Source organism: Vitis riparia, chromosome 12 (genome assembly GCF_004353265.1).
Source record: "Vitis riparia cultivar Riparia Gloire de Montpellier isolate 1030 chromosome 12, EGFV_Vit.rip_1.0, whole genome shotgun sequence".
In the NCBI taxonomy this organism is placed as follows: Eukaryota; Viridiplantae; Streptophyta; class Magnoliopsida; order Vitales; family Vitaceae; genus Vitis; species Vitis riparia.
The window spans coordinates 8,734,062-8,761,356 of NC_048442.1; the positions used below are offsets into that span (position 1 = coordinate 8,734,062).

Here is a 27,295-nt window from a genome sequence, read left to right on the forward strand (position 1 = left end):
AACATTAAAATATAACAAATTCTTTAAAGGTCAAACTGATAATTATCAAAAACACAGCAGCTCCACAAGTAGGGTTGAGCTCACGGAGAACAAAAACAAGGAGAAATTGAAATATGAGGGAGCCTCGAAAAAGCTATAAATGGTGATACCGGAAAATACCTGTCCTCCCTTTGCGGCCACCGGGCTCATTTTTCCCCAAGATCCCTGTACCCCTCTGTCCCAGTCTCCTCCTTTTGTTCCTCTGTTGATGTCTTCTTTAGCATGCCAACCCTCCATTTCCTGTTCATCACATCAGCAAGCATGGGGCGTCTAACCCTCTTCATCTGTATGTCTCTACATTTCCTGTTCATCACATCAGCAAGCATGGGTCTCTGACCCTCTTCATCTGTAGCAAGCATGGGTCTCACCACTAAAGGGGTCTACAAATATCTAAGTCAATAGAGAGAGAGTTATCCTTAATTTTCCTTGTCAGTTTTCCGAAAGCCATAGGAAGCTACCTGTCTTCCCAACTTTTTATATTGTAATGTCCTTTTTTATATTCTACCTACTTTACCTACTTTCACATGCTTTTCTATACTCACAGGATGTCTTATAAAGTTTTTTTTTTTTTTTTAATTTATTCATTTTATTTCTTGGATTGATTTTCATGTGAAAATTCATTTTATTTTAAAAAAATAATAATTTTACTGATTTTTTTTTAAATATTTGATATCTCTTAAATCATTCATAACATGAATTAATTTTTAATAAAAGTATTTTTAATTTAGATTTAAATTATTTTTTAATTATATTTAGATATATGCGTATAAAAAAGATTATTTTCTAATATTTAATATTTCAAATTTTATTTTAATAATAATCTCTTTAGAATATTATCACGATTTTTATTAGAATTAATGGTTACATTTTTATTCTTCCTTCTTCCAAAAATATTTGTACTTCAAAGATAAAGCTCTTCCAATATAAATGGACTAGTTCAAGTTAATAAAATCATTTCCTTTTATTTTAGTTTATTTTTATTTATTTATTATAAATTATAATATTATCAATAATAATAATAAGATTCATCTTTAAAATAAATATATCAATCCATTCCTCTTTCTTTTAATATATTTTCATTTTCATATTGTGGGCCAGCACATATAGTTTCTGTCTACTTTAACTTTTTATTAATATTTTTTTATGTGCTTAAAGAAAAAATAAAATATTAAATAAAATGAAAAACTTGGTGGGGAGGTGAAGTAGAGGAGCGTAATGATGACGATTGAATGGCCCGAGAGAGAGAGAGAGAGTTGGTCAGCTGCTTTAATTCAAGATTGAATGACCCGAGAGACACAGAGCTGTCCCTAACTTTCCTCTTCACTTCCTGGAAGGCGCCTTCCCAATTTCTTAGATTTTAAGTTAGGGTTGCACAATCTCCTCATTCACTCACTATCCTGAAGGGAAATCAACCCCTCTAAACTGTCTTTGTAGTTTTGAGATAGAAACCCAGAATGGCTTCCACAAGCTACTTCAGAGCCTCTTCTTCTTCTTCTTCTACTCCTGCCATCCCTCGAACAAGTACTTATGATGTTTTCTTGAGTTTTAGAGGCGAAGACACCCGCTATAATTTCACTGATCACCTCTACAGTGCTTTGGGTAGGAGAGGGATTCACACCTTCAGAGACGATAAACTCAGGAGAGGAGAAGCGATTGCTCCAGAACTCTTGAAAGCCATTGAAGAATCAAGGTCTTCCGTAATTGTTTTCTCTGAAAACTATGCTCATTCGAGATGGTGTTTGGATGAGTTGGTAAAGATCATGGAGTGCCAGAAAGATCCGGCACATGTTGTTTTCCCAATTTTCTATCATGTGGATCCATCCCATGTACGAAAGCAAGAAGGTAGTTTTGGAGAGGCCTTTGCCGGTTATGAAGAAAACTGGAAGGACAAGATACCAAGGTGGAGGACGGCCTTGACGGAAGCAGCCAATCTTTCTGGATGGCATATACTAGATGGGTAACTTTAATTTCTTTTCAACTATTTGTAAGTATAGGAATGATTAGTTTTGCATTTATAGAGTGATGATGTTGATTGAAATATTTATAAAAATACATAAGCTCAAATTTTTTTATTTGGAGGTCTACTACTTCAGCACAAATTCTCCTCAAAACGCTTTTAGTTGAAGTCTTTTATGTGTACATGTGTTTGATATTCTTTTATAGGAAATGTTCTCAGTATAAGTGTTTTTTTAGAAAATTAGCTTTCTTTTCCACGAATTTGTTTTTTCTAACCTTTTTTATAGTAATTTCAAAATTTTGTTAATTTTATTTTTTCTTCAAAAACATTTTTTAGACTATAAGTACTTTCTAAAAGTATTTTTAGAGTGTTTTTAGCAGACAATTCTATTTAAATGCTTTTAGTAAAAGTTTTTTTTTAAAATATTTTTGGGAAAATTATCAAGTATTTCTCAAAGAATTACTATAAGTGTTTTTTTTTTTTTTTTACTTTTTATAAGTAATTCTAAATTCTTTATCAAACGCCTTAATTTTTATTTTTTTATTTTTTTATTTTTATAAAGACACATTTTATACTTCCCAAACAAACTGTAACATTACTTGAGGTTGTTAACATATTAGAACAACGGGCATATATTTGTTTGCTCAAAATAAAAATAAACTATTGCTTTCTAGGGCTTTATAAGTTGGTTTTATTCAAGTACATCATTTGGGCAGCCGACTATGTGTCATGAATAAGGAGAAAATAGGAAATTCGAGTATTGATTTGACCAAATAAGCAGTCAATTTATATGGATGACATCTATATTAATTTAATGGGCATGCAATTTAAGTTTCTTTCACTTTTCATTCATTAGTGGGTTTTATTTACAAATTAAATTATTAATATTATTGTTATTATTGTCGTTTATTACTAATATTATTGTTTTTTGTTGTTGTTTATAGTAGTTGCAATGACATTAGTATAAAAAGAATAGTAGAGTAACAATTATATTGAGTTAGAATTTATGATAAATGGTAGAATGAACTTATTAAAACCCAATTAATGAGTTTTACTATTTTAGATCAATTTATGAGAATCTATATCTAAAATAATTTAATCAAAATTTATTACTAATTTTTCAATTTTCAAGATTCAATCCGCATTAATGTTACAAAAATTAATCAATTTATTTGAAATTTTGTGTGAATAATTATATAACAAGTAACAATAAAATTAATGACTATTACTATCTATTAACGAGCTCCAAAAATTTCAATTAACCAATCTCTTGTGTATCAATAGAACAACTTAATCAAATTCTAAAAATAATTTGATTAATTAAGTAACAAGTAACAAGCAACAAAATTATTTAACCAATTTTATTTGAGAACAAGTTGATCAAATAGTTTGATTAATTATGTAACAACTACCAATAACAAAATTATGTAACTGTGGACCCCGCATTTCGGCTCAATGCGTTTCCCACTCGATGGCGAGCTCGATTTTTATTTTTGAAAAATTGATTTTATTTAATTAAGAAAATGACTTGGAGTCGCCACTTATTTTTGTTTTATTTTTAAAAGGGTAAACAAAATAAGAAAGAAAAACCCTAAGTGTGACTCCTTATTTTGGAAAAGGTGGTCTGCGGGAAAAACCGGATCGGGTTCGGGGGTCAGGTTACTTATCGGGAAGGTACGGTACAAACCGTAGCACCCCTTTAAGTCCCTAAAGTCGGGTCTCTACTAATAAAATGAAGCAATCATGGCAATTGATGAGGGAATCAATGAATACTCAGAGTGATCATGCACATGCGAGAATCTAAACATGCATACAGAAAATGACCTGAGCGGATGTGGATGCGTACCTGGGCAACGAGCCACCATGCGCTATCAAGAAAGGAGGTTAGTGCATAATAACAATCACGAGATATATCACAGGGCATAATAAAATCTATCATTCATGACAATTAAATCAATCAATTATAAATTCACTTATGTGGGGCTCCCACCAAAGCCCGATTGATCTTGCACGAATTAATCTCACAAATTCCATTATTCTGAAATTATGAAAATGACATTCATGCTTATATAAAGTCAAGAGGAACAAAAGATTATTTGAAAACCGGAATGGAATTAAGATTGTTCGAGTGAAGACCGGATTTTTGAAATTTGTTTGAAAATTGGAGTATTAGGAATTAAATATAATAATTGGAATTTTGGAAATTAAATTTAGAAGAAATTAGAATTTTGGAAATTGGAAATTAAGTTCAGAAATTGGAATTTTGAAGAATTGTTTAAAATGGAATTTCAAAATAACTAAAATAATAATAATTAAATAGATTAATGGAAATATTGGAATTTTCAGAAATAGAAATCGAAAGTTTTAATGAATTGTTTAAAATGGAATTTTTAGAATAAATAAATAAAATAAAATAATTAAATAGATTAATGGAAATATTGGAATTTTGGAATTTAATTCGGTAATCAGAAATTTTAATGAATTGTTTAAAATGGAATTTTAGAATAAATAAATAGAATAAAATAATTAAATAGATTAATGGAAATATTGGAATTTTTGGAATTTAATTCGGTAATCAGAAATTTTAATGAATTGTTTAAAATGGAATTTTAGAATAAATAAATATAATAAAATAATTAAATAGATTAATGGAAATATTGGAATTTTTGGAATTTAATTCGGTAATCAGAAATTTTAATGAATTGTTTAAAATGGGATTTTAGAATAAATAAATAAAATAAAATAATTAAATAGATTAATGGAAATATTGGAATTAGAAATTAAAATCGAAAAGTCGGAAATTTCAATAAATTGTTTTAAAATGGAATTTTGGAATGAATAAAATAATAATAATAATTAAATAAATTAATGTGAATATTGGAATTTTCAGAAATAAAAATTTAATTCGGAAGTCGGAAATTTTAATGAATTGTTTAAAATGGAATTTTAGAATAAATAAATAGAATAAAATAATTAAATAGATTAATGGAAATATTGGAATTTTTGGAATTTAATTCGGTAATCAGAAATTTTAATGAATTGTTTAAAATGGAATTTTAGAATAAATAAATAGAATAAAATAATTAAATAGATTAATGGAAATATTGGAATTTTTGGAATTTAATTCGGTAATCAGAAATTTTAATGAATTGTTTAAAATGGAATTTTAGAATAAATAAATAGAATAAAATAATTAAACAGATTAATGGAAATATTGGAATTAGAAATTAAAATCGAAAAGTCGAAAATTTCAATAAATTGTTTTAAAATGGAATTTTTGAAGGAATAAATAAAATAATAATAATAATTAAATAAATTAATGTGAATATTGGAATTTTCAGAAAATTGGAATTAAACGTTAAAAAAAACTGAATTTTGAAGTGTCATTTGAAGATTGAATTTTTGAAAAATTAATTTAAAGATTGAAGTTATTGAAAATCAAGAATTTTGAAAGTTGATTTTTTTATTAAAAAAAAAAGATTGGTGGAAACGTGTGAGCGTAAAGGCTTTTAAAAAAAGGAAAATGGGCATGTATGCCCCAATATGGCCCACCAAAAGTCCTCCTGCCATATAATAATTCCTAGACATGGAGCAACTTACATGCCCTGGAACTTCAACCCAATTGTAACTAGCCTTTTCAAAACATTTTGTAACTGATCCAAATTTCTTTTCTTTTCACAGCTCCTCGAATTAATGGTATGTTATCCAACAAATCAGAGCAGCCCTAGGTGGAAGCGCACCACTTGATGCACACCATGGACAGTCAACAGGAACATAGGAAAATCACAGCAAAAATAACAACCATAGAAACAAGACATAAACATAAATCATTGGGTCAATAAGTGAATCTGTACTTCATGAGTTACCAGTGAACTTGAGAGCCAATGTACATAAACCTCACAATGGGGTCCAAAATAGGAATGTAAATAATACCTCTAAATGCTGCAAATCTGGTATAAAACAGAGACAAAGAAACCAGAGCATAACCCAAACAGTGGAGGCATAAAAACAATCTCAGGCTCAACAATAACATGATGGTTTCTGATATTCAGATTCAGCCAACAAAATAATATGCAGAAACCAAAAGGAAACAATCTGAAAATAGGAGAACATGGAGCCTTAGTAATCGTACCTGGAAATACCTCTCTCCAGTAGCAGCTTCTCCTCAACTCAGCTTGAGACGCCCCCCTCTATCCTCCCACAAAAATCCCTCTCTTGTCACTTCTTCAAAAAAAAACCCCCCGCTCAAGCTCTGGACCCCCCCTCCTGTGTAACTCCTCCTTTTCTTTTCTTTTTTTTTTCTTTCCCTGCCCCTTGTTCTCTGCCACCCTTCCTGCCACCAACAACCCCCACCTCCATTCTTTCCCATCTCACCCACTCTCATAATAAAAAATAATAAAAACCATACTTTGCCTTGGGGTCCTAACCAACCGGGGGGGGGGGGGTCTACAAATATGCCCCTCTTCGGTAGAGCTCACGAGTGTAAGGAATATGAACACTAGAGTGAAAAGTAAGTGTGAAAAGTGAGTGTAATGAAGTGGACTCTACCGAAGAATCAAGGAGACCCCCATAGGGACAGTAGTGAGATATAAACTCACTCAGACTAATAGATGAACAACGAGGCTCTGATCCTAAAAGGAAATGATGTCTCAAACCGCCACCGCAGCCACACTAAGGATCCAAGCTCCCTCTAAGACGTCTCCAAAAGTGACTCAAAGATCGATGTCAAAGATGAATAATGGTCGAACCACCTTAGAGTACGGATAAAACGCGTCTAAAGGAGACTGCCCTATGTGGACTACATGAGAAGACTAGGTGTAGGGTGCCCAACAACATGAAAAAAAGTATGCGTCACGAACTCAAAGAACTATGCCATGTGTAGTGAAAGGGGAAATCTAGAAGAGCCATATGAATAAGCAATAAGCTCCAGAGTAGCCAGGTGAGGAAAGTGACTCTAAATGTCATACTGAAACAAAGATCTGGACGTTGAACTGACCTGATAGGAAGAACGAATGACCGATCTATATGGGTGCGGTCCCGACTCAAACTAAACACAAACTGATAGGAAAATGGCCGATCGATATAGGTGCAGCCCCGACTCAAACAGAACTCGAACTGACACGATGAATGAAAATGACCGATCGATATAGGCGCGGTCCCAGAAACTGAACTGATAGGAAGATGGCCGATTGATATGGGTGCGGCCCCGACTCAGACTGACACGACGAATGACCGATTGATATAGGTGCGGTCTCGACTCGAACTGAAACTGATAGGAAGATGACCGATCGATATAGGTGCGGCCCCGACTCAGACTGACACGACGAATGACCGATTGATATAGGTGCGGTCCCGAATCGAACTGAAGTGATAGGAAGATGACCGATCGATATAGGTGCGGCCCCGACTCAGACTGACATGACGAATGACCGATTGATATAGGTACGGTCCCGACTCGAAAACTGACATGACAGGGAGATGGCCGATCGATATAGGTGCGGTCCCAGAAACACAAACTGATAGGATGATGACCGATCGATATAGGTGCGGTCCCGACTCGAAAACTGACATGACAGGGAGATGGCCGATCAATATAGGTGCGGCCCCGACTCGAACTCAAACTGATAGGATGATGACCGATCGATATAGGTGCGGTCCGGACTCGAAAACTGACATGAGAGAGAGATGATCGATCGATATAGGTGTGGTCCCGACTCGAAAACTGACATGACAGGGAGATGGCCGATCGATATAGGTGCGGCCCCGACTCGAACTCAAACTGATAGGATGATGACCGATCGATATAGGTGCGGTCCCGACTCGAAAACTGACATGATAGGGAGATGGCCGATCGATATAGGTGCGGCCCCGACTCGAACTCAAACTGATAGGATGATGACCGATCGATATAGGTGCGGTCCCAGAAACTGAACTGTCATGACAAGGAGATGGCCGATCGATATAGGTGCGGCCCCGACTCAAACTGACACGATAATGACCGATCGATATAGGTGCGGTCCTAGAAACACAAACTGACATGACAAGGAGATGGCCGATCGATATAGGTGCGGTCTCGACTCGAAAACTGACATGACAGGGAGATGGCCGATCGATATAGGTGCGGCCCCGACTCGAAAACTGACATGAGAGGGAGATGACCGATCGATATAGGTGCGGTCCCGACTCGAAAACTGACATGACAGGGACATGGCCGATCGATATAGGTGCGGCCCCGACTCAAACTGACACAATAATGACCGATCGATATAGGTGCGGTCCCGACTCAGACTGACACGATAATGACCGATCGATATAGGTGCGGTCCTAGAAACTGAACTGACATGACAAGGAGATGGCCGATCGATATAGGTGCGGCCCCGACTCAAACTGACACGATAATGACCGATCGATATGGGTGCGGTCCCAGAAACTGAACTGACATGACAAGGAGATGGCCGATCGATATGGGTGCGGCCCTGACTCAAACTGACACGATAATGACTGATCGATATAGGTGCGGTCCCAGAAACTGAACTGACATGATAATGAGATGGCCGATCGATATAGGTGCGGCCCCGACTCAAACTGACACGATAATGACCGATCGATATAGGTGCGGTCCAAAAACTAAACTGACATGATGGTGATCTAATCAAGTGGCCCAAAGCCAAAGGATATCCAGGATAACGATGCAAGCAAATTCGGAAGGAGGGGATATGCCCTAGTATGACAACTCATGAGGATCGACAACTAGGTCAAAAAATAGTGAAGCAAGTGAAAGGTCCGATGATCCTAAAGAAGGCTAGAAAAGGAGGGTATGCCCCAGTATGCAACTCGCAGGGGTTAATAACTAGGTCAAAAAGGTGAATGAAACCTATGAAAAGTTCGGTGCTCTGAGAGGAGGGGGAATGCCCCAATATGTAACGGTGAGGGTCAACAACTAGACCAAAAAGTGAATGAGACCTATGGAAGGTCCAATGATCCTAGGGAATGGGGGTATGCACCAGTATGCAACTCAAGGGAGTCAACAACTAGATCCAAAAGTGAATGAAACATGTGGAAGGTCTAGTGATCCAAGGAAGGAGGGTATGCCCCAGTATGTGACTCGCAGAGGTTAACAACTAGATCGAAAAGTGAATGAAACCTATGGAAGGTCTAATGCTCTCAGAGAAGGGGGTATGCCCCAGTATGCAATGATGAACAGACAGAGATGCAAAATGCCTCAAAACTACTGTACTCTGAAATATGCTCATCCATCATGTAATGAAAATGTCCAACCTCAAATAGGTAATGCCAAACAGGACCATGTATCGTGACACCATGCTGACAAAACAAAACTAACTGATGAATAACAACAATAATGATGACCAGTGCTCAAAATGAAAAGAGCAAGCAAATCAACACTCAACATGCCAACTATCAAAATGAAAACATCGTCACTAATAAGTCAACAATCTGTTAGGCCCTGCCATCATGGAAGATGTTGAACCTAAAGTCCAAAAGATGTATGAAAACACAACCAAGGTGATCGAGGACTGATCTACATCTCCTCCTAATCGAGAAAAGGGTGAGGTCATGTGTCACGATGGGATGTGTAGGATAAAATAAGGTAATGATCAGGCTCTGGTATGATAGAAGGCATGAGAGTATCAAGGGTGAAATGTCTGAGTATGAAATGAAAGGTAGGGAGATATCCAAGATCATCCAAGTATGCCAAGAAGACTAGACCCAAGGCGTCAATAACTCTATAATCCATCGGAAACAGCAATCACAAACAGAAAGTCAAATCTCGGTGTCGAAACATCCAACTAGGTGGCTATGCCCCAGTATGTAATGAGGACAATATGAAATAGTCCAATGTAAAGAACCAATCTGATCTCTCTCCAAAAGATGGATATGCCCCAGTGTACGGGATCCAATAGGGTGGCGATGCTCCAATGAAAAATGACCTCCATCCCGGCTATGCCCCAATGTAAATCAGTGCATCCAAGTCAACAATTGCTAAAAATGACCACGCATAGTGCATATCAATAAATCAATCGATCTCCACTCCTGACGCCAAAAATGGAAACGTCTCAACATAATCCATATGAATCAGAATCCCCGAGCTCTATGAGTACGAATGAACTGGCTATGCCCCGGTATAAACCATCTAAAGTGACTATGCTCCAAGATAAATCAAAGTCCATCACCGATGAGAGGGCTACGCCCCAAAATAAATCGTGATCTCAAAAATCAACCATCAATGAGTAGAGTGACTGTATCTCCAATAAAAGCGCTCTCTGAAATGGCTATGCCCCAGTGTAGGGTCATCCAACAACTGCTAATCCATCATAATCCAAGTGACATCATAATCCAAGTGAAGAAGCGAACTGACTATGCCTTAGTGCAAGACATCATCCCGAAAGAAAACGTCATCGATGAGCGGGGTATGCCCCAGTATAGATAACGCCGCCTCTGAAGATCCATCACTGATAAGAAAGGTATGCCCCAATGTAAATCATCATCTCAACTCCTCATCCACCACGCTCCGAGAAATAATCACCAACCAAGCTCGAGTATTACCCATGTGTGAGCCATCAAACACAATGTGAAGTAATGGCCTCAGGGTGGTCTTCAGACACGGGACGTAACGTAGGCCAAGGTAATAGGGTGAAAGAAATGAAAGGAAACTAGGCTCAAAGATCCCAATGATATAATCCCCATACCCCTCGTGCATGAGATGCAATGCGTAGAAAGCGTCATGAGTCCCAAACCTAGGCGTCCCCATATGAAAAGTGATGATAAATGAATGGTCACATCGAATGAACAAGTATGATGTGTGGATGCTGAACCCAAGTCAAACATCAAGCATGATGAGAAAAGAAAGAAATCAAATGAGGTAGAGTGGAATGGAGGAATAAAATAAAGATAGAAGAAGACGAAGAGATAGAAAAGTGAGTGATGGTCAACTTGCATCAAAACATGGAAAATAGTCACATCTGAAATAGATGGAATGATGGATAGAGCAAGGATCCAGAGATACTAAAGAAAAGGTCGCTCGCCTCTCTCACAAAAATCGAATGGATGACTCATACTCTCACCCAAAATATACATCAAGATGAATCCCAGAAAGGAGCTCTCATACGAACTCTCTCTATCATATGAACTCAATGAAGCAACCTGGCACGTCCATACACATGCCCAATGAAGAATGATACGATGAATAATGCGCTATCATCATTTTTTTATTTTATCTTTATCTTTTCTTTTTTTTTATCTTTTTTTTTTTTTTTTTTTTTTTTTTTTTGCGCATACTCTGATCAATAATGAATGAACTCCCATGAAAATACATACCCAAATGATCAAACCCTCTCCACATACGAATGTAACATGAATCCTCACCAACAAGACAACCTCTCAAAATAACATCTCTGAACCACTGCCCGTGGGGTGAATGATAGGAAAGAATGTGACAATCCTCCATGCAGTGACGTGTGAAAAACCACCACTCAAGGTGAAACAAGATAATGTCGAGTAATCAATGATGAGAGAAAAGACGGAACGAATATCACAAGTAGTGATATGTGATGTCGGAAAAAGTGATGAGATGATGTCAAAGAGGAAAACATCACAATGAAGAGTGAGGAATGAGGCCTGAATATGTATGTCAGGTCTGGAACTCATGACGTATCCAATCATAGCATGCAAGCACTATAGGGTCCCCAACCCGGTGTAATAGGTAAACGAGGTGATGAAAGAAAAGGCTATGTGCTCGTGTGAGGCTCAAAGGGCTAGCAACAGGTAACTCTATATGTGAGGGTGATAAAGTAAATAGGCTCATGAAATGATGGCCACCCATCCTTTGACCAAAACCTCAAACATCGTGCTTTCGAGATCTCACATGGCCAATACTAAAAACTGGCATCCATCCAACATAGTCATGGCGACTCCTCTGAAATCGTGCGAAAACTCCCACTGATGCTCCATGACAACCATCAATGTACTATGAAAATCAACTCACTCTATCATCACAAGCCACTCACCGTCATCTCATAAAATCACCATCTCTAATCATCCCAACTCTCTCAAATCACATGTAACGACTCAAATCTGGATGCTCCATGATAACCCCTCCATCTCAACAGTATCGCCAAACGGTCAAGCCACTATCTCATCACGATCCATCTATCATCGAGTAAGGCTCACCTCGGGTCTAACCATCTCGGACTCTACCTAGTCAGATCAAGGAAATGATGGAAAGGAAATGCGATGGTACTGTAGCATGATAAGGCGAACGAGGGTAGTAAAGTCGTACGATGGTACCAAAGGGTGGTGTCATGTCAGGCTTAAAATGGGTAGGTCGCCAAGTCCATAGAGTCAGGGTATGAATATGGATATGGTAATGCTCTGAACGGAAGGTGAAATGGGTCACAGTCTCGAACTCCCTAGGTCAATCTCCTAATCCTAGGCCAATAGGCTCAATATCCTCCATGATAAGTCAGGCCAAAGTGATCATGATGCATAAGTGAAAATATGTCTCATATCGAAAGCATAGCACACATCAACGCAAGGTATGCAAAACATACTCATTAGAAAAGAGAATAACACACACTCAAAATAAAAAGATCATATCACTAAATGAACCAAACGAGTACATCATGTGTGAAGCGATAGAGGACTACAAAAGACTAGACTCCCAGCATGAACTATAAACAACAACTCTGAACCAAACTGGACTCGACAGAACGGGAACGACTCTGACGACGACCATAAATCAAAATGAAAGGTGCTCTGAGCTAAACCGCTGCAAAATGATGTACCCATGTCAACTGAAACAAGTCCCCAACACGAGATGTCCCCAAAATACTATGCGATCGTCGATACCATCAACATCCAAATCAATCTATTGAAGACCAGGAGGAGGAGGAACTGCATGTGTAGAATGCGTAGGCAGAGGATTGGTGGTCACACTTGGCCCAACCAAGTTGACCAACCCTGAATCGATCAAATCCTGTATCGCATGATGGAGTGCTGAACAACGCTCAGTATCGTGCCCCGGAATCTGATGATACAAGCAGTGCTCATGTGAACGGAAATGAGGAGGAATAGGATGGGCAAAGGCCTCGGCGCCAAAGGAACAATCACTCCAGCGTCCCTAAGCTTCTCAAAAGCTCTAGTCAAAGTCATGCCCAACGGAGTGAACTGTCTCGCGGGCCTCTGTGCATATGGTCTAGGCGGTGGGTGAGTAGCGGCTCTCGGATGTGGTGGTCGCGGCTGCATGCTAGTCTGAGCAATGTAAGGCTCCTGAGCATAATCCAGCTGATACTGATACTGTGGAAGAGAGAAAGGAGCTCTGACTGTAGGAAGCCTATAAGCTGAGTGACGCGCGGGCCTCTGGTGCTGATAACTAATAGCACCAACCTCTCCAGATCTGGTAGATGATCCAATCGGCCTCTTCCCCTTACTGTCAGGGGAAATAGCAGTATCTGTCCATAATCCTCGAGCAATAGCCTCCTCAACACTAAAAGCCGCCTGAACCAGACTCTTGAGGTCCTGAAATGGGACGCCCACAAGACGTCTCGCGAACCTCGGCTGTAGGTTCCGAAGAACCATATCAATCTGATCCTGCTCCTTAGGCCGGTCTATCATACCAGCCACCTTTGCCCTCCAACGAGTGACAAAGGAAGAAATAGACTCGTCTGGTCTCTGCCTGGTGGCCTCCAACTCTCGTCTAGACACGTCAATATCAGCACTGAAAGCAAACTGAGTCAGGAACTCATGAGCCACATCCCCCCAGGTGCGGAGTCTCGAAGGCTCAACCGAAGCAAACCACCTCTGAGCTGCTCCACTAAGTGACATAGGAAAGAGGGCCACCAACTGCGCATCATCGATACCATGTGCCCTCATGATCGTGCTGAACAATCTCAAGTGGATCTTGGGACAACCAATCCCACTGTAACGCTCGATGTCCGGCATGCGAAACTTGGCGGGCAAGCTAGCCACCGGTATGCCATCTCTGTCATCCCAAGTCAAACCCCCGTCCTGCAATCTGATCCGTCTCATCATGGACTCAAGCCTCTCAAGCTTGGCCTCCTGCTCGGCTAAACGAGTATCCTCAATAATGGGAACAATGGGAGGTGGCACTGTGACAGTAGGTGGTGGAATGGTCTCATAATGATCTGCCAGATGGAACGGAGTACCAAGTGAAACCCCAGGTGGACGAGTCTGTGCTGTCTGAGATGCATGAGGAATCGTCTCGTCAGTGACCATGCCAGCCGGATGAGGATCCTGGCGAGAACTCTCTATCTGATCCAAGCGTCTACTGACTCCGACCATGAACTCCTGAAAGGAAGCAAGTGTGGAAGCTAGCTCGTCCGACATCTCAACTGAACTGTCTGAACTCGGATATGAATCTGCTCTGATCAATCGTCCTCCAACTCTCCTCCAAGAATGTGACTCCAGACTCAAACGACTCCTAAACTGACTCCCTACAATGCAAACAAAACATATGAAGGACACGAGATAAAACTCTAAAATACAACAATACAACATGCAAGCACATGGTCCTGAGATGGCAATCCGAAATCTGGATGTATGACGAAAACTTTAGAGTCATAAAGGTGTCCACTGTGAGATGGCTACAAATGTGACCAGAGAATTCCTATCAATGATCCGAGATAAAAGAGGTGTGAAAAAAAACACGCTATCACAAGATCAATACTCCATCTATAACCACATATCCTTGAATCAACCTTCAACTCGAGCTCCATAAGAGAAAAATAATAAGGTGATCAAGGCGACTCTCTCGAAAAAAAGTGTGAACATGAAAACGTGCCTTTCACCTTTCCGTAATGAAAATATGAGCATCGAGTCGAAAATTGAATCAAGGATCAAACAAAGAATGAGGTATCGGGCTCGTGATAGGTGTACAATGCTAAAATAAGATGATCATGATCGATGAACATATCTCGAAGTATCAAGTAAGTGTCAGCAAAGTGAAAGGATGTGTCGAGCCAAGAAAGAAAAACGAAAGCCCTAAGGAAAAACATGACAAGCCCATCGAGCGAAAAACGTAATCCAAGGTGACACAATAAAGGTGATCCGACTGATACTCAAACTCAAACCGATCTCTGAGCACTCTCAAATGGAGACTAAAAAAAAGAAGAAGTAACAAATCCAAACTGTGACTACAGAGGCTCTGAAGGCTCTCAGATGCACCCACGTGTGAGGAAGGAATCCTAATCAAAGGATCTATAGCTCAATCCTACAAGGTGAAGGTGGCTCTAAACGGATATGGGTGGACTTTAAAGATTCCTAGCAGAAGCGATCATACCCTCCGGTGGTACGCAACCCTCTGCACGCCTCCAAAGAGACGGGGCGCTTCCATGCAAGGTGGTCATCACCTCCACACATGCACTACCTCGACATCCCAGGGGGTGTCCTATGGTGAAACCTCTCAAACTCTCAACGCTCAACGGTCAACTAGAGTGCACAGTGAATGGTGTGGGTGCATCCGATAATCCTAGGAAGCTAAAACAGAAAGGAAACACACTGGCTACACAAATATCCCTGAAATCTAGCTCTGGGCTATACAGGTCTTCAAAGTTCGGACTCCAATCAGCATCAATATGTCGACCACCTCCAGAATGCTCCCGTGCATCGATATAGCCTGTCGCTAGACCCTACTCCTAATCACTAGCTCGGTCGAAGAGCAAACAAAGCAAACAAACCCGTATCAAATATGAGACCAAGGAAAATGATGTCGACCGAGACTAAGGATTTGGAGATAAGGGGATAAGTGTGTGTCCCACATAGACATGCAACTCACGCAGTCACATCAGAATGAGAGGTGTCATGCAACAGACAGTCATGCAAAACAGGTATATATCACCCAAATCTACACACAAGCTAATCGAGAAGAATATCTGGCAAATGATAGCATGCTCCATGATAATCAAGATAATATATAATCGAGAGAATCAATCATGTCAAATCAAGTGATATACAATGGCAAGTCTATACATGTGAGGTGATCAGAACAAACATGGCAAAATTAGGGTCACTATGCTAAGCAAGGTAAGATAAACAATCAACAACAGTCCAACATGTCAATGTCTCAAACAAATATAGCGATGAAGCACAAAAAAAAATCATGGCATCGGAAGCCCCAATCAAGATAATCAATCAGCATGTCAAAGCCCAAATGAATATAATATCCATGCATGTCTCCAATGATATCAAAAACTCTAAATGTGCAATCACAAGAAAGGTACCCACTGATCGACCTATCAAACGCCACATTTGCTTCATCCTAAGTTCAAGTTTAACCCTCTAGTCGTCCCCAGTGGAGTCGCCATTTTGTGGACCCCGCATTTCGGCTCAATGCGTTTCCCACTCGATGGCGAGCTCGATTTTTATTTTTGAAAAATTGATTTTATTTGATTAAGAAAATGACTTGGAGTCGCCACTTATTTTTGTTTTATTTTTAAAAGGGTAAACAAAATAAGAAAGAAAAACCCTAAGTGTGACTCCTTATTTTGGAAAAGGTGGTCTGCGGGAAAAACCGGATCGGGTTCGGGGGTCAGGTTACTTATCGGGAAGGTACGGTACAAACCGTAGCACCCCTTTAAGTCCCTAAAGTCGGGTCTCTACTAATAAAATGAAGCAATCATGGCAATTGATGAGGGAATCAATGAATACTCAGAGTGATCATGCACATGCGAGAATCTAAACATGCATACAGAAAATGACCTGAGCGGATGTGGATGCGTACCTGGGCAACGAGCCACCATGCGCTATCAAGAAAGGAGGTTAGTGCATAATAACAATCACGAGATATATCACAGGGCATAATAAAATCTATCATTCATGGCAATTAAATCAATCAATTATAAATTCACTTATGTGGGGCCCCCACCAAAGCTCGATTGATCTTGCACGAATTAATCTCACAAATTCCATTATTCTGAAATTATGAAAATGACATTCATGCTTATATAAAGTCAAGAGGAACAAAAGATTATTTGAAAACCGGAATGGAATTAAGATTGTTCGAGTGAAGACCGGATTTTTGAAATTTGTTTGAAAATTTGAGTATTAGGAATTAAATATAATAATTGGAATTTTGGAAATTAAATTTAGAAGAAATTAGAATTTTGGAAATTGGAAATTAAGTTCAGAAATTGGAATTTTGAAGAATTGTTTAAAATGGAATTTCAAAATAACTAAAATAATAATAATTAAATAGATTAATGGAAATATTGGAATTTTCAGAAATAGAAATCGAAAGTTTTAATGAATTGTTTAAAATGGAATTTTTAGAATAAATAAATAAAATAAAATAATTAAATAGATTAATGGAAATATTGGAATTTTTGGAATTTAATTCGGTAATCAGAAATTTTAATGAATTGTTTAAAATGGAATTTTAGAATAAATAAATAGAATAAAATAATTAAATAGATTAATGGAAATATTGGAATTTTTGGAATTTAATTCGGTAATCAGAAATTTTAATGAATTGTTTAAAATGGAATTTTAGAATAAATAAATAGAATAAAATAATTAAATAGATTAATGGAAATATTGGAATTTTTGGAATTTAATTCGGTAATCAGAAATTTTAATGAATTGTTTAAAATGGGATTTTAGAATAAATAAATAAATAAAATAATTAAATAGATTAATGGAAATATTGGAATTAGAAATTAAAATCGAAAAGTCGGAAATTTCAATAAATTGTTTTAAAATGGAATTTTGGAATGAATAAAATAATAATAATAATTAAATAAATTAATGTGAATATTGGAATTTTCAGAAATAAAAATTTAATTCGGAAGTCGGAAATTTTAATGAATTGTTTAAAATGGAATTTTAGAATAAATAAATAGAATAAAATAATTAAATAGATTAATGGAAATATTGGAATTTTTGGAATTTAATTCGGTAATCAGAAATTTTAATGAATTGTTTAAAATGGAATTTTAGAATAAATAAATAGAATAAAATAATTAAATAGATTAATGGAAATATTGGAATTTTTGGAATTTAATTCGGTAATCAGAAATTTTAATGAATTGTTTAAAATGGAATTTTAGAATAAATAAATAGAATAAAATAATTAAACAGATTAATGGAAATATTGGAATTAGAAATTAAAATCGAAAAGTCGAAAATTTCAATAAATTGTTTTAAAATGGAATTTTTGAATGAATAAATAAAATAATAATAATAATTAAATAAATTAATGTGAATATTGGAATTTTCAGAAAATTGGAATTAAACGTTAAAAAAAACTGAATTTTGAAGTGTCATTTGAAGATTGAATTTTTGAAAAATTAATTTAAAGATTGAAGTGATTGAAAATCAAGAATTTTGAAAGTTGATTTTTTATTAAAAAAAAAAGATTGGTGGAAACGTGTGAGCGTAAAGGCTTTTAAAAAAGGAAAATGGGCATGTATGCCCCAATATGGCCCACCAAAAGTCCTCCTGCCATATAATAATTCCTAGACATGGAGCAACTTACATGCCCTGGAACTTCAACCCAATTGTAACTAGCCTTTTCAAAACATTTTGTAACTGATCCAAATTTCTTTTCTTTTCACAGCTCCTCGAATTAATGGTATGTTATCCAACAAATCAGAGCAGCCCTAGGTGGAAGCGCACCACTTGATGCACACCATGGACAGTCAACAGGAACATAGGAAAATCACAGCAAAAATAACAACCATAGAAACAAGACATAAACATAAATCATTGGGTCAATAAGTGAATCTGTACTTCATGAGTTACCAGTGAACTTGAGAGCCAATGTACATAAACCTCACAATGGGGTCCAAAATAGGAATGTAAATAATACCTCTAAATGCTGCAAATCTGGTATAAAACAGAGACAAAGAAACCAGAGCATAACCCAAACAGTGGAGGCATAAAAACAATCTCAGGCTCAACAATAACATGATGGTTTCTGATATTCAGATTCAGCCAACAAAATAATATGCAGAAACCAAAAGGAAACAATCTGAAAATAGGAGAACATGGAGCCTTAGTAATCGTACCTGGAAATACCTCTCTCCAGTAGCAGCTTCTCCTCAACTCAGCTTGAGACGCCCCCCTCTATCCTCCCACAAAAATCCCTCTCTTGTCACTTCTTCAAAAAAAAACCCCCCGCTCAAGCTCCGGACCCCCCCTCCTGTGTAACTCCTCCTTTTCTTTTCTTTTTTTTTTCTTTCCCTGCCCCTTGTTCTCTGCCACCCTTCCTGCCACCAACAACCCCCACCTCCATTCTTTCCCATCTCACCCACTCTCATAATAAAAAATAATAAAAACCATACTTTGCCTTGGGGTCCTAACCAACCGGGGGGGGGGGGGGTCTACAGTAACGTAAATTGTTTAGTAGGTATTCAACTTCCCAGAGAGTTTGTGTGTGTATATATATAGACAATAAAGAACATAGGTTAGGAAGTTAATTCTTTATAGATGATGCTAAAGGAAATCAACTCAACTCAAAATAAAATACAAATGAATAACTTGTTTACAAGCCTTTAATTTTTAATTTTTATCATATAAATGAATAATAAGGTGATGATGTTGTGGGATAAATAAGTTTTGAAGCTTGAGGAATTGAACATGGGGTTTTTAATCTAAAACTTCTTATATTAAGAGGTTGAGTACTATATCTACAATGAGGCTTCATGCATTACAAGGTATACAACGAATGTCAAAGAAAAAAATATTTGCTCCTACAAGGTTTCTAATTGCCATGGGCTGTTAAAGAGTTTTTGAAATGTGCATGAATGATAAAGTAATATCTCGATTCATAATCATTGTCCTCCATTATGGCACTAAATTTCTATTTTAACAAAATTCATGTTTTAATTTTTTTTCTCATGCATACTTGATACAAAGAAAAATGTCCTAAAAATGTAAATGAACTAATATCTTTAATATATTCTATTCTACTTTAATTTATTTCTCGTAAAGATGTCAAATTTAATGTGTTTTATTTACAATTGTGGCTCATTGCTTAACATGTTGTCCTTTTATAATTGGCAGGTATGAGTCCAATCAAATTAAAGAAATAACTAATAGCATATTCCGTCAATTGAAATGTAAGAGGCTTGATGTTGGTGCCAATTTAGTTGGTATAGGTTCCCGTGTAAAAGAGATGATTTTGCGATTGCATATGGAATCAAGTGATGTTCGTATTGTTGGGATATGTGGAGTTGGTGGGATAGGTAAGACAACAATCGCAAAAGTTGTTTATAATGAACTTTCTTGTGAATTTGAATATATGAGCTTTCTCGAAAGTATTGGAGAGGTTCCCAATACCGAAGGTTTATGTCAATTGCAACGTCAACTTCTTGATGATATCCTAAAGGGAGAGGGAAGTCAAAATATAAACAATGTTGACCAAGGAGCAAGTATGATAAAAATCATTCTCTCATCTAAAAGGGTTTTTATCGTTCTTGATGATGTTGGTGATCAAAATCAATTAAAAGCTCTACTTAGACATTGTGAATGTCTTGGAGAAGGAAGTAGTGTCATCATAACAACTAGAAATAAACATGTGTTAGCTGTACAAGAAGTGGATGACTTATATGAGGTTGAGGTTTGAATCCTGAAGAAGCTTGTGAACTTTTCAGTTTGTATGCCTTTAAACAAAATCTTCCCAAATCAGATTACAGAAACCTCGCATGTCGTGTTGTAGGCTATTGTCAAGGGCTTCCATTAGCTCTAAAAGTTCTAGGTTCTCTCTTATTCAACAAGACAATACCTGAATGGGAAAGTGAATTGCGTAAATTGGACAGAGAACCTGAAGCGGAAATTCACAATGTGCTTAAACGAAGCTATGATGGATTAGATCGTACAGAAAAAAGCATATTTCTTGATGTTGCATGTTTTTTTAACGGTGAAGGTAGAGATTTTGTGTCAAGAATATTAGATGCTTGTGATTTCCCTACAGAAATTGGAATAAAAAATCTAATTGATAAGTGTCTTATAACTCTCCCATACAACCAAATACGTATGCATGATTTGATACAACGTATGGGCTGGGAAATTGTTCGTGAAAAATTTCCTGATGAGCCAAACAAATGGAGCAGATTGTGGGATCCCCATGATATTAACCGTGCGCTTACAACATATGAGGTAAGAGCCTAATGCATAAATTCACTTAAGCTCTAGTTAAAGATATATCCATATAAGTTGAGTTAGTTTATATTTATGTTTGCCTTATCCTTGTTATTTTTCAGGGAATAAAAGGAGTTGAAACAATTAACTTGGACTTGTCTAAGTTAAAAAGAGTACGCTTCAATTCAAATGTTTTCTCAAAGATGACTAGTCTTCGATTGCTCAAAGTTCATTCAAATGTCAATCTAGATCATTATTCTTTTTATGAGGACATTGAGGAAGAGGGAGAAGATATAATGGCTTGTAAGGATTATCATTATTCTGTAATGAAAATTGCTTCTAAAATGCAACTTGGCCTAGATTTTAAAATTCCTTCTTATGAGTTAAGGTATCTTTATTGGCATGGGTATCCTTTAGATTCTTTACCATCAAATTTTGATGGAGAGAACCTTGTTGAACTTCACTTGAAGTGTAGCAACATAAAACAACTATGGCCAGAGAATGAGGTATTATTATCATTTAATAATGATTTCTTTTGCTTTATATTGATTTTAAAATTACTAATAGTTATTTCTTTTATTGAAACTATTTTCTTTAGGTGCAGTATCTTGAAAGTTTAAAGGTCATTGATCTAAGTTACTCAAAGAAGCTCGATCAAATGCCAAAATTCTCAAGCCTGTCAAATTTGGAGAGACTAATTCTTAACGGTTGTGTAAGCTTGATTGATATTCACCCATCTGTTGGAGATCTCAAGAAGCTTACTACCTTAAATTTGAGGCGGTGTCATAAGCTCAAGGGTTTGCCAAGTAGCATTAGCAAATTGGAATCTCTTGAATTTCTCGATCTCTCCAAATGTTCAAGCTTTTGCAATTGGGATCTTTATCCTTGTGGACTCTCAAACTTAGAGAAATGTCTGGTGAACCAACAAAATATGAGAAGTTTACGGCTTCTATATTTGTGCAAGACTGCTATTAGAGAACTTCCAAGCAGCATTGACTTAGAATCTGTTGAGATTCTTGATCTCTCTAATTGTTTTGAGTTTGAGAAATTTTCGGAGAATGGAGCAAAAATGAAAAGTTTACAGCGGCTTGTTTTAACCAATACTGCTATTAAAGAACTCCCAACAGGTATTGCTAACTGGGAATCTCTTCCAACTCTTGATCTTTCTAAATGCTCAAAGTTTGAGAAATTTCCGGAGATCCAAGGAAATATGAGAAGTTTAAAGAAGCTTCTTTTAAAAAATACTGCTATTAAGGATCTGCCTGATAGCATTGGAGACTTGGAATCTCTTGAGTTGCTTGATCTTTCTAAATGCTCAAAGTTTGAGAAATTTCCAGAGAAGGGAGGGAACATGAAAAGTTTAACGGAGCTTCATTTAAACAATACTGCGATCAAGGGTCTTCCTGATAGCATTGGATACTTGGAATCTCTTGTGATTCTTGATGTCTCTGATTGCTCAAAGTTTGAGAAATTTCCAGAGAAGGGAGGGAACATGAAAAGTTTAATGGAGCTTCATTTAAAAAATACTGCTATTAAGGATCTGCCTGACAGCATTGGAGACTTGGAATCTCTTTGGGTTCTTGATCTCTCTGATTGCTCAAAGTTTGAGAAATTTCCGGAGAAGGGAGGGAACATGAAAAGGTTATGGGACCTCGATTTAAAAAATACTGCTATTAAGGATCTGCCTGATAGCATTGGAGACTTGGAATCTCTTGAGTCTCTTGATCTCTCCGATTGCTCAAAGTTTGAGAAATTTCCGGAGAAGGGAGGGAACATGAAAAGTTTAAAGGAGCTTTCTTTAAAAAATACTGCTATTAAGGATCTGCCTGATAGCATTGGAGACTTGGAATCTCTTGAGACTCTTGATCTCTCTGATTGCTCAAAGTTTGAGAAATTTCCAGAGAAGGGAGGGAACATGAAAAGTTTAAAGGAGCTTCATTTGAAAATTACTGCTATTAAGGATCTTCCCACCAACATTTCTAGGTTGAAAAATCTTCAAAGACTTATCCTCGGTGGCTGCTCAGACCTGTGGGAAGGATTAATAAGCAATCAGCTTTGCAATCTGCAAAAACTTAATATCAGTCAATGCAAAATGGCTGGACAAATTCTGGTGCTTCCTTCAAGTCTACAAGAAATAGACGCATACCATTGCACAAGCAAGGAAGATTTATCAGGTCTGCTCTGGCTTTGCCACCTCAACTGGTTGAAATCCACAACAGAGGTAATGCAATATTTTTTTTTTAATTATGCCACTTAAACCTTTTTTTATATAAAGTCAATATTTACATAATAATTTGTGCAGGAGTTGAAATGCTGGAAACTCAGAGCTGTTATTCCTGAAAGTAGTGGAATTCCAGAGTGGATAAGGTATCAGAACATCGGAAGTGAAGTAATAACAGAGCTTCCAACGAATTGGTATGAAGATCCTGACTTCCTAGGATTTGTTGTATCATGTGTTTGTCGGCATATTCCTAGATCTGATTTTGATTACTGTTATCTTGATCTCGAGTGTGAATTGAATTTACATGGCAATGGATTTGAATTCAAGGATGATTGCCGGTTTCAGTGTGGGTGTTGGACCCATGGTAATTGTAAAGATTTGAGAGATCAAGTATGGGTTTGGTGGTATCCTAAGATTGCTATTCCGAAAGAGCATCACCATAAATACACACATATTAATGCTTCATTTAGGGGTGTTTTGACAACCATAAAAAAATGCAGCATCAATCTTATATTTGCGGGAGATCAACAAAATCATATGCCCATGTTGGAGCATCCTCAGAATTCTGGTGACAATGGATCAGCATTACAAGATACCGATGGTAATGTTCATGGGGCTAATCAAGATGATGAACACTACCATATTCCCACGTTAGATCTTCTTGGGAATTTTGGTGACATTGGATCAGTAATACTTGAAGGCACAGATGGAAACCGTAAGAGAAGACGTGATGATTCCTTACCCGATGTAGTGGAGGAGCCACATTATAAAAGATTGGGAGCACCCAACACCCATCTCTCGCTTTGAACTCCATCAGTAAGTGCATTATCAACCCTTTTTCATGTATTCTAACGTCTCTCCTTTTTAAATTATTTTTAAAGTTAATAAACTATTTTTGTATATTTCTTTTAACTCATTTCACTTATTTTTCTCTATTATATAAAAATTAAATAATTTAAAAATGTATACATCTCTAATCAATTTTAAATATATTTTATTTTCTTTCATATTTTCTATAGAAAAACCAAGTATAAAAAATAATTTTTCTCAGTGTTTTTTTATTTCCTAAGTATTCTCTAAGATTCAAACATAGTTTATAGTGATTGATATCATAACTATGCATGTACCACATTTTATAGAATTTCTTCATTTTCAAAAAATATGAAAAATAACTTCAACTAACTTTGAAAGTCATCATTAGTTTAAAAACATGTATAGTTTTTTTTTTTTTTTTTTTGTACATATATAGCATAGATATGGTAGAGTGAATTGCTTTTCTTTTTTTTCGTTATTTATTTATTTAATTAGTTAAATAAAAACCTCTACAAAGTGATTATGAAGTTGTAGGGATTCTTCATTACCTTATTAGACATAACATTAATTAATTATTTGTTTAATTAATTTTTTTATACTTGTTTTTAAGATAAAATTTGAATAAGTTATCAAAATTAGTTAGAGAAGATCATGTACACAAATTAGAAGTTAAATTTGAATGTATTATAAGGTAGATATATGTAAAAATTTAGAGTGTGTTTGATAGTAATTCTAGAAAATGTTTTTAGTATTTTTAACACTTGAATGATAAAATTTTTCAAGCGTTAAAAAAGTTGGAAGTGCTTTCTAAAATCACTGCCAAACATGATCTAACGTACTCTTAATATTTTTAATATTTGAAATTTTTTATCATTCAAGTGTTAGAAATATTATAAATGCTTTCTAGAATTACTCTCAAACACATTCTTACTTGATGGCAATAAATAATGAAACTCCCATATATTGATTTGAATAGTTTTATTAGTCAAATTGTTTATAGTTTTTGTATTTAAGAATTAAATTTCTTTAAGTATGCTAAAACATTTTTAAACATGCATACTTATTGTCTATTTCTTGAGATGGAAGTCTTGGATTAATCTTATATTTACTTATGTGAAATTTGTGATGTGCTCGTGAAGTTTACTTAACAAATGATCATACTAATCTTAAGTGAAATTTGTGATAGTACCGATCAGAACGAAATCACATGTGGTAGCTGCAGGCGGACTTCATGTTTTTTCCTAACAACTTATTGGTAAGTCATTTTGTTCATTTATCCTTTTAGTACATGTAGAAAATTGATTAAAGTCTCTTCAACTTCTTTACTATTTTCTCTTTCCCTTGATCCCTGTTTTGTGCGATTATGTTTGGTTTTTGGAAAACTTGAAGGAAAATATAAGGGAAAGAAAATAGAGAAAAAAAAATTAAAAGGAAATAAAAAGTGAAAAAGAATAAAAACAAGATTTAAAGTCAATCAATTATTTTCATATGTTTCTTCAATCTTATTTCAATTATTTTGCTTCATGATATAAAAATTAAATAATTTTAAAATGTATGTAGTTCTAACTAATTTTAATTATATTTAATTTTTCCATATTTTTTACAATGAAACCAAACATTTATCATTTTTCTTGACATTTTTTTATTGTTTCCTTGGTACTCACTAGGAGTCAAACATAAGTTTAAACCTACTAGAGTGGTCCAATTGGTGAAGGCGAATATTGAGAAGTGTGGTCCCACTAAGTGACACATGGTCCTGAGTTTGAATCCTGCCACTAATGATACTTTGAATTTATCTAGTGCTAGTTATTGTGACGCGATTAACACTTTGAGGTTTGGTTCCCCATAGAGTCCTATAGGCTTAGCCATGGAAGGTTTTTCAATTATTAAAAAATAAAATAAAACATAAGTTTAATGTTTTAGGAGGTAAAAAAAAAAAAAAGTGGTAGTGCAATCGACAATTAACTAGGATATATATTTTTTCTCATGTGCTTGGTATAAGGCACTAAGTATCATTATATTAAATCCTCCATCTACCGCATGATAGTTAGTTATAAATTCCTTACTATTATTATAGGTAAACAATAATTTATATATGTTTAAATTAATTCTTAAGTCAATGATTAATACCTATTAATTATGTTATTAGTTCCTTTGATGATTATGTTATAATTTGAACATTTTAGGGGTATGATTTTAGCTTCATTAGCATGAAGTGTATCTAATGATATGTGATTCCCTATCACTATGTTTGATTTCAAGAAAGTATAAGGAAAGAAAAATCCTCATGAAAATTATTTTCTCATGAAAAAATCCAAGTACGAAGGAAAATGAAAATGAATTTTGGAAATCAGACACAACCTTGTGAAATATACTTGTGTTAATAATTATAGTGTGTTTGTTGTACTATGTTAATGACATTGGAATGTTGTGTTTTATTCTTTAGCTTCAGGTGGAAACAAGGATAATGAGGAGAAGTTAATCTCAAGATGCAAGTGAGATTCCAAATGTTGCTAAGGTGGTCTACTCTTGCATAGGATTAGTCTCTTACAATCATGACCATCAAGAAAGATGGTACAATTTGTGTATTGAAAGTGTGAATTAGGAATGTTAAAAAATGAAAACTCGAATTGATATATGTTTTTGCCCATAAGATGTGTGGTTATGGTCAATTCTTGTGGGTATGTAATTGACCTTGATGAAGCATATGAAGCATGTCACCCTCTCTGTATCTTCAAGTTAGTGGTTGGAGCTTCTATAGATGGTGGAAGACAAGTGTCACGGATTTAAGTATTTCTTAAGCTCTCATGTGGCACTTAGACAATTCAAGTCTATTGAAGTTGCTAAGTCTTTCATGTTGTGACAAAGGTTTTTCACATTTCACACATTATAATCATCACATTTTAACTCAAGTTTTTATTTTTAAATACTTTTGCATTAAACTCTTTTTTAAAAGTATTAAATTAATACCATTTCCTAATCTTACTCGGCTTGGTTTGTCAACTTCAATGGTTTATTACTTTCTAGAGCCAACTTTCAACTTAATCAATCCAACGTAATTGTTATTGATTCATGGTCAATAATTCTCTAATGTTATGATTGTTTTTTGAAAAATTTGAGGAAAATAAAATAAAGAGAAAAAGTACAAGGAA

General features: G+C 35.9%; 1 protein-coding gene and 2 long non-coding RNA genes across 3 annotated transcripts; 1 reads left to right on the forward strand and 2 right to left on the reverse strand.

The window, feature by feature from the left end:
* The first annotated feature begins 1,381 nt into the window (after window positions 1-1,381).
* LOC117926529 (disease resistance protein RUN1-like) lies at window positions 1,382-26,998 on the forward strand. Its single transcript, XM_034845650.1, is given in 10 exon segments — window positions 1,382-1,996; window positions 20,033-20,586; window positions 20,589-21,127; window positions 21,232-21,615; window positions 21,708-22,350; window positions 22,774-23,330; window positions 23,412-24,109; window positions 24,111-24,146; window positions 25,330-25,398; window positions 26,590-26,998. Coding segments are annotated over 10 exon segments (4,005 nt in total). The 5' UTR covers window positions 1,382-1,493; the 3' UTR covers window positions 26,612-26,998.
* Window positions 5,803-6,180, reverse strand: LOC117926534. Its single transcript, XR_004653154.1, has 2 exons — window positions 6,129-6,180; window positions 5,803-5,946 (listed from the first exon to the last, which is right to left on the reverse strand). It is a non-coding gene; the product is annotated as an uncharacterized LOC117926534 (long non-coding RNA).
* On the reverse strand, window positions 18,710-19,087 carry LOC117926532. The gene is made up of 2 exons (XR_004653153.1): window positions 19,036-19,087; window positions 18,710-18,853 (listed from the first exon to the last, which is right to left on the reverse strand). It is a non-coding gene; the product is annotated as an uncharacterized LOC117926532 (long non-coding RNA).
* Window positions 26,999-27,295: the final 297 nt, after the last annotated feature.